Source organism: Pyxicephalus adspersus, chromosome 9 (genome assembly GCF_032062135.1).
Source record: "Pyxicephalus adspersus chromosome 9, UCB_Pads_2.0, whole genome shotgun sequence".
NCBI lineage: Eukaryota > Metazoa > Chordata > Amphibia > Anura > Pyxicephalidae > Pyxicephalus > Pyxicephalus adspersus.
This window is the reverse complement of record NC_092866.1, coordinates 27477450-27486529: the sequence shown is the minus strand read 5'-3', so window position 1 is coordinate 27486529 and position 9080 is coordinate 27477450. Positions and strand designations below refer to the sequence as shown.

The following is a 9080-nucleotide window of genomic DNA, read 5'->3' as shown; positions in this document are numbered from 1 at the left end:
TACGGGGCAGGTATAAAAAAATCTGGGGAGAACACTGTACTAGTAAAATATTTTCCATGTAGAAATTGTATTTCTACCAAAAAACAGTGATTGGTCAGGTTGGTAATGTCGGACCGCTACTATTGGGAAAAAAAACAGTATACACATTCTTATTCTTCACATTGAACTTCTAGTATTCTAGGATATCTTCAAATCAAAGCTCATACTTAAAAATCCGCTATTTCAGGAATTAGGTGTTTTTTTTTTTTTTTTTTTGAATCACCATAACTATACAATAATTCTGCACAAGAAATTTGGAAAACTACCAATATTGTCTCTTGGTAGTGAAAAACCTGCATATGCACTATCAAAGCTTTTGCCTTGTTCAGTACTTCAGCAGCTTGGTAAGGAAATAAATCAAAAAGTGGAGAAGCCAAGAATACTCAGCAACAAAAAGATTTACAGCATTGGGACATGTTCATTTATCAAAGTCTGGTGCAAAGGTTTTGCTTATTGAGTGCAGATCAGTGTCTGGGACACAAGTAGAAATACCACTGACAGTTACAGGGCTGAACCAGAGATATTATTGGCATAGACTTTTTAAAGACCACACCTGCTAAAGCACTTAATTAACACCCGATGGCAGAAAAACTGCATCTGTCGCTTTAGGAGGGATGGAAAATGATGTTTGTGGGTCTGTGAAAGCCTGTTACAAATAGGTAACAAAGACACCAAAACTTTTTGTTTTGTTAATATAGGTGTCAAAAGAAAGGAGTTTATTAGAATTGGTCAAAAAAAAGACCCCAGGCAAGGCTGCAAAATTTGCTAGTTACCAAATATTCCAATTAGTCTCGCTGAGGAAAACAATACCCTAAAACCCCCCAGCTACATACACACGTGCAATAATTGTTGTTGGAAAGGATCTTTCACAATCCTTTCCAACGACTAAGGACTGCACGATGCATGAACGAGTGCTGTATATACAGCACCATTCTGCTCTATGGAGAGGGGAGCGGGAGAGTGAAGGAGCGGCAGCCTGCAGCGCACTCTTTCCCTTCGCTTCCATTAGGATCGTTCGTTGTCCGCGGATCCGCCAGGGATCCCATATTGACCCTGAGCAGATTATCGGACGAGAACCACTGGACGTGTGTACCCAGTCTTTGCTCTGCGCCTAGTCACCTACAATTGCGGGTGTGTATATTTCAATTGTCAAAAGGAGAGCCATGTATAAGTAACCTATAAATAAGGGTATTATAGTGGGTACACAAACGCTATTGTCACAAGAACTTCCAAGTGCTGGGTTTCAGAGCCTGTATGCACAGTTGGCTAATGGAGCGAGATTCATGCAAGTTCCAAATGCCTGTAGTTCAAAATAACATTAAATAAAGGAGAAATATTCTTTCGAATTAAGATGCACAAACAAAATTGTTTTACCTGAACATAGTAGAAATTTGCAACTAATCCCCAATAAGAATTACCTTTCTTTTTAATTTTTGTTGGTTTTGGAGGCTTCATGTTTCCAACCACTTTTTCAGCATTAACATCTGAGAGCAAACCTTCCTGTTGTTCTTCTTCAAAATCATACACAGACACATCAACATCTTTTCCTTCTTCTGTATATCGAAGTTTACTTTTCTTTGTCTTCTTGGTCTTCTTAATGGGTGGTGCATAATCTGGATCCTTCTGCCAGGAAGATTCCTCTTGTTGCTGAAGCTCAGCTTGTTCTAGAGTTTCCACTTCACCATTTGCCCCAACCTTAACAACCTGGAATCCCTCTGGAAGTGGCAACGTGTGACAGATCATAGGTTCACCCTCCTGTAGACCTTCTTTGGCTACCTCGTTTTCATAAGCTGCATGAAGTTCACCAACAGATGTGGCAGCAACAGGAACAGCTACAGGCACCTGAACAAGCTGGAGTTCTCCTAAATTTATTGGTTGCTCCTCCATGTTTACAACTTGTAACGTTATTATCTGTGTATCATCTACAGTGGTTTCTCCTTCCTGAGAAACTACACCTTCCATAACCTCTGTTTTCATCTGAAGAATTGTAGGATCAAGCTGCTCCATCATAACCATTTGAACATTGCTATTAACATCATGGGGTACTTCACTACCATCTGTCTGACTATGCACTATAACACAGCCATCATCATCAGCAACACCATCTCGTCGCCTCTGATAAGTCTTTGTTTCCTTTCTTTTCATGAATGTCTCAGAGTCTTCAACAATAGCTTCTCCCATATCTCCTTCCATTTTCACCAGCTGCAAAAGATAATAAAACACTTAGAAATGCATTTTTTATTGTCTTTAAAATATGAATTTTATCAGTTGCTAGCAGACCTTAGCTTTTCTTAACTGCAAATAAAAGTTGCAAAACTGAACAAAGGTTTAACTCCATAAAAGGTTCTTGCTCAGGTTTTAAACATTTTACTACCATGAAAATAAGGGGGAATTGCTAAACAGGCCTACTTACAGAAGCCCACCAAATTTTTTAACAGTTGCATGTATCCTGATTGTAAGCTTGCATGCACTTCAGCATTCAAAAATAGCATACTTTATGAATAAATGTAATCAGTGGCTTGTTACAGGCATTAGTTAATAATAAAGTTCAATATGAAGTTGCAAAACTTTTGATTTATTAAATATTTAAATATCAAATTTACAATCTAGTTAACACATGGGTAACCCAAAATAAATACTTGAAAGGTAAACTATAATTCACAAAGCTTAACATAATCTGTGTTTGGTATTTAACCTGTAATTTGAAGCAAGCAAAGAAGGATGAGAAAGGGAGCAAAAAATGGTAAATCATTTTTAGGCGTTACTGATGTTACATGACACAAATCCATCGATAAACTACAAATTAGATGTAGAAAGGTTTTACAGTATCCCTCAAAATGTTTTCATATTGGATTAAATCATAACCGATTCCTTTGCATTGAAATGAATAATTAAATACTTGATAAAAACTTATCAGAAAATTACCTTGTTTGTGCTCACAATTTTTAAATAGAAATACAGTTTTGATAAATCGTTACACAAATGTTATGGGATCTAAAATATATACAGAAAAAGAAAACAGAAAGATGGTGGTGCTCTGTGACAGAACAGGCAAATATCGACGGTTTGGTTCTGCTTTAAAATCTGTTCCCTACAGGCACCTCCTGCTTATTCTACAGACCAAGGCTGAACTTGCAAACATTAGCATATAGGTAGTTAGCAATCTACTGGTACAATGTTGCTTCTGCTATAGGCACAACCAATGAGATATGTCACTAGGACAGGAAATACTAAAAAATAAATGGGTAAAATAAAGGAACACAAAACCCACGAATGTACACCTAATTCAGCTGCAACAGCAAGTAAACTGCAACGTAATTAGATTTTTGTACTTCTTGTACAGTATTTCAAGCGTGACTATTTCATATTCATTAATTTTGTGATTGGCTGAAGTGGTATACTGATATGGATATTAAAGCTCAGAAGTAATAAGTCCATTTCATCACAAAAGAAAGCAAATGAACAACAAGCTCACAAACCACACAGACAAGCAGTAAGAGCTCTAAATATAGGCAGACTTTAGTTCCCAGCATCACAGCCCAGCCTACAGAGAAAACTGGCATTCCACTTGTAAATAGGATACATGCAACATGATACAGACACAACAATGCCATGCTGCACAGATTAGGGCAAGAAATACTGTATTTGAACTGAGTTTAAATATGTTTTTAATTATTTAAAAGGGCTAGCCACCCTTTAATAATGTCAAGGTTAAAAATGTCATGACAGGTCCGCTTTAAGTGCCCAAAACTATACGTTTCTTTGAAAAGTGTAGCTACAAAATGTCATCTTTCCTTAAAATCCCATGGTTTGTAAAATAGATGGCTTCGGGAAAAAGGCTTGAGAAGCTTTAGTGGCAATGTTCACAACTACTGTAGCAAGCATTTGAGTAGAGAAGAATTTAAGTTTCTAGCGGATTAGTTTTCAAAGACAAGACATCTGCCCCCAAATCAGTGGAGTGAAGATGCCCACCTTGTACTGAGATAATCCCAGCAGCACAAGAGCTGTATCTGTGTTCACGCAGCTGTCATTATCCCTATGTATAAACCTACATATCTCCTCCTCCGCCCCCCCCCCGCGAGAGCTGCTACTAACCAAAATTTCAGGGCCCTAAACATAACAATTTGCCAGATATGGGGTCACAAGCATAAAATTCTAATAACCAACAGGGGCATTTTCACATTAAGGGGGGCCTTTTCAAAACCTTGGTCCCCTAATTGAGTTTACATATTGGGGACCCCCGGGTCCCACTTCCATGGCAATGAGCATTAGGGTATTGTCAATTTGCTCTGTGCTGTGGTGGCCCAAATTTGATCTTGCTTGATCACAAAACATCAAAACTGCGTTCAGACTGGCAGTGAGGTTACCCCTTCGCTTCCTTATGCCAAATGGGTGGCTAAATGGGTGGTAGGGTTCCTGTTCCACATAGCTGCCCACTTACCTTCTGTGACCGTCAATTTCTCTGGAACAGAGATGTTGGCAACTGGAAATGTGGGAGCCAGTAAAAAAAATGCCCTTTGTCCCTCCCCCATTAAAATGGTATAGCCAACATATCATGCTACCTTGTCACACATAGCTATCCCCTTACAATTTCTCTGTAAGAAAAGGAAAATGTAACTGCAAGTGGGAGACTCTAAAGGCTAACTCCCCCTAAAATGTCATACTGTGCTACCCCGTCACACTTAGCTGGCCACTTACTTTCTATTAACCCTAATTTTTTATGAGGGAGGTGTAAGGGCCTAAAGTTAATGTAGTAAGAACATGTCCTCCTTAGCTATCTGTCACATGAATTTAATTTCACCGAAAGTATCCATTGCAGAGTTATTGGGGTACAAAGGAGGTTAGTGGCCCCCTATAACTAACAGGGCGCATTGTATGGTGTTTTTTTCTGATCTTTGGTACAGGAATGGTGAGTGAGGAGCAATATATGACCAGCCAGCACTGTATGATAGATTTAGTTTTGTATCTTTCATTGATAAAATGTAGCATTAATAAAATGAGCAACAAATGGTAAGTGCAGAAATTCTTTATTTGCCCCATCTCTAATTTGGTGCATGTATGTTATGGTAACTGAAAACATTCCGAATTAATTTAATTTTGAAATAAAACTATTCCAGTTTTAAACATACATCTTTAATTTTTTTACATTGTGGCCTGCAGGTTTTATCTCAATGGCAACAGCGGCGCAAGATGAAAAAAGGTTGGGCACCACAGTTCTAGACAATACAACTATTGAAGCCTATGTGAACAGACAAAGAGGAGTTTCATCTTGAGTCTCCAGAATCTGGCCACATCAACGTTAAATTGGGCAAAACAGAAGCTGGCATCAATCAATAGTTAAGACAAGGAGAAGTGAGTCCATCAACAAGAAATATTCCAGCGCCTTGTAAACAAGTGGGGGGCACTGCAGATGGACCTATTTGTCCCCTATTAGGACGCCAAAGTAAAAAACAAAAAAAAAAAAAAACAAAACGTTCTTTTTGAACACAAGGGGACATACAGCCCAGTAAGATGCCCAGTCTCCCTAGAGTTCGCGTTTACTTCTACAGACTTCCTAGGGAAATATTGGGGGGTGAAAGGTCAGGAAGCATAAACTGTTGACAAAAATTTGGGCTTTCAGTTCTACAGAATGGGATGGATCCTGAATGGTTGTCAGATAAGGTTTGTAACACTTGCATGCTTAGCAGAAAAACAACCGGGGCCCATCTACAAAAAAAAACAAAGAGAAAAAAAAGAAAAACATTGTTCTTGCTTGTTTAGCAAGTGTTGCCAGTAAACCTTAGCCCTCTTTTGGATTTTTCTGCAAGTGGGTATTTATATGGGGTGCGAGGTCAGGACATTCATGTAGCAGCCATGTTGGTAATAAAAGGCCCTACAAAAATAGCTAAACCCCCAAGAAGTCTTTTAGTTTCACCCTGGGACTTGCAGTTCGGTGTTGAATGGTCCTATAGGCAGTCGTTTTGAGCATATTGCTGAAAACTATATTTACCATTTTACAATTAAAAAATCTTTGAAATTACATCTGCCCGGAGATCAGCAAAGTTAAAGCCGTTTCATGGAACCTTTCCTTACCATATCACAAGACAACGTTGTATTACAGACTGTTCCAGCTTTTTTTTCCTTTAAAGTGTTTCAAGCTTCCACCAATGACCTGCTAGAATGTAAAGATTCAAAGTGATGAACTTCCAGCCTTCTAAACATTTTTCTTCTGGAGGCTCATCAGAGGTCTCCAGTTTAGGAAAAATCTTCTGGACTCTCACTGCAAACTGTCATATCTTATCATTTGCTTTTAAAATTACCTGTTTAGTCACAATTTTTTTTAAAAAGTATGAGGCTAGGTCCACACTTGGAAATGTTCTCGTTCGATAATCAGCTCAGGGACGATATCGGGCGAAAATTTTAAGTGTGTACAGCGCTCGTTGTTCATCGTCTGTAAGACGGTTCTGGCGGATCCTCGGACAATGGAAACAAACAATCGTAATGGAAGTGAAGGAGGAGAGAGCGCAGCGGGGTGCAGCTCCATTGTTCTCCTGCTGCCCTCTCCATAGAGCAGAAGGTGCTTAGGTACAGCACTCGTTCGTGCATTGTGCAGTCGTTAGTTGTTGGAATAGATTGTGAAAGATCCTTTCTGGGACAATTATTGCGTGTGTGTACATAGCTTGAGTAACCTTTTTCTGTTGTTTTGTCCAAGATTGTGTTTAGTGTCTTTAAAAACAGGCATTGTAAGTGTAGATTCCACACAGCTAGGCTTTTGATCGAACATGACCCAGTCAAGATTTAAAAAGGGTCCTTCCATCAGATTTAACAAAGCTGCTGTTAAGAAGCCAAACTTGTTCTCTCAAGTTGCATCACAAATTTTATTGTGCAGTATACTCCTTAGAATTTTTTTTCAAGTTGAATGGGAAGAAGCTTTAGGTATGTGGTAGCCCCTTGTATTATGATTCAACATTTCAGTAACCACCCAAAAACAGCTTGGCAGTTAATGAAAAGTGCTAGGTAATGTACCTGGCTAAAAGGAGCTAGGGAGAATACTGTTGTGCAAATTTACAGAAGAGATCCCATTTATGCCTTTTACACTTTTAAGGATCCTGTGACTTCTTTGGCATGAATGTTTGCCACTTCCTGTGTTATTATTATTATTATTATTAAACAGGATTTATATAGCGCCAACATATTACGCAGCGCTGTACATTAAATAGGGATTGCAAATGACAGACTAATACAGTGATACAGGAGGAGAGGACCCTGCCCCGAAGAGCTTACAATCTAGTACACTTAGGGCCACATCTTTTGAATAAGTCTTCTAAAGAACCTATCTGCTGTAATGAAAGGGCTGAATTTTTGGAATATTCAAACTAAGGACAACTTTTTAAAATGTCTAGGAGTCAAGACTGAATCCTTCTCCTGACCCCTGCTTGGGGGCGCACCGGCCAGAGCCGCAGACCACCCGTTGGCTACCGCTAATTTACAAGAAGTAGGGGGTGTGAAATAGAAGATCCTTGTTTCTAGTCTACAGATCAAGGTCTTAAGTGTATGCAGCCCATCTTCGCCCCTCTAGCACTACAAAGTAGTGAATATTCACACTAAACAGTTGCTCTGCTGTATAAGGGAGTATCAAAGATGCCTTTTTGCTCATTGTTTTCCCTCAATCATGGTCACATGCACTCCTTGTCTTCTGCATGGTTTGATCTGTGAGAAAAACTTGGCCATCACAAAGACTTCTTGAATAAACTTTAAAGTTTCTGCAAAATTTATCGTATATAAAGCTTAATTTAGACAGATGGCAACACTGCAGTCAACTGGCAGAGAGCTGAAATCAGGAATTAAGAAGATCAAGCTACAGGCAAGGTAAGGCATTGTTAGGCTACGTACACACATGCAATAATTGTTGTTGCAAATGAACAATTAACGACCTATCGCTCGATAATCGTTAACAAAATTCTTTTGGGTGACGAAAGTTCGCCATCTATGGTGTGTAGTCGTTCAGCGATTGTGGATTGTTCTGCGGTACATGTCAATCCCTTCATCACTCGAACAACCGTATCTAGTGTATATACATTATTGGTGGATAATATTTGAAGGATCGTATCGCTAGAGCATGTACAGAATGATGCAGTATACGACTGTTCAAAATACTCGTGAATAATCGGTATGTTCTTAGACGTTTGTTTCCTAACGATAAATATTGCACGTGTGTACGTAGACTTAGGCATTTTGCTCTGTGTACAGCAACAATATTTTGAACTAAAAAAGTTCTTTTCAAAAGTAATACTTTGTATTTACAGCATTTTTTTTTAGTTGGGTGCAACTCCCAGCTCTCACCTGTTGCTTAGACTTGGCTTTGTATACAGTGAGACATATAGAAGAAAAAAAGTTAATATTAGACAGTTCATAATCCTTAATAATGGCAGCCAGCAGCTCTTCTATGCAGTTTTCCGGACGGTCAATGCAGTGTCCAGGGTGGTTTGACACCTCTGCTGCCTCACAGACTTTTGCACGTATAGGAGTTTTGAGCTTTTTTTTTTTTTTTTTTGCCTGGGTAATTTAAGTAGGCTTTAACAAATAATGCCCTAAAATGCCTGTATTAGCATTTGCTAATGCCTACAAAAATTGTTCTGTGCATAGCAGGCATCCAGGAATGTCCTCCTTTATGAACAGTAAGTGTAAACAAGCCCATAGCAGCAGGGTAAAAATTCTTTTTTTTTTTAAGAAAAGGGTGCAACACTGTCCTGTAATTCTCAGCTGCCTAGGTTACTACGTCAGGCATCCCGGGAGGCTCTTGGCGCTCCTTCGCATGCCCGAGCATCTCGGAGCCTTTTTGCTCAAAGAAAAAAAATTTGCCCATCTCACGCATATGAAGGGAAATAGGCATTTTTTTTTCATCCTACGTCACCCAATCTTAGTTGCTAGGACGACGCGGTACCAGGTGCCGGACACTCCCGGAGTAATTGGTCTGCCTGCGGGAATAAAGGTGTGCTTTTAGTTTTTTGGGGGGTTTTGAGTATAGTTTCTCTTTCAGTTCATATTTTTAGTTTATCCCA

General features: G+C 39.1%; 1 protein-coding gene across 1 annotated transcript in view; it reads right to left on the bottom strand.

Annotated features, from left to right (window-relative positions):
• The window catches only part of CTCF (CCCTC-binding factor), a gene marked incomplete in the record, with an annotated part of 38655 nt that overhangs the window by 24530 nt on the left and 5045 nt on the right, over positions 1-9080 (bottom strand). The window contains 1 exon segment of the mRNA XM_072422978.1: positions 1458-2241. Within this exon segment, the coding sequence (XP_072279079.1) occupies positions 1458-2232 (775 nt within the window).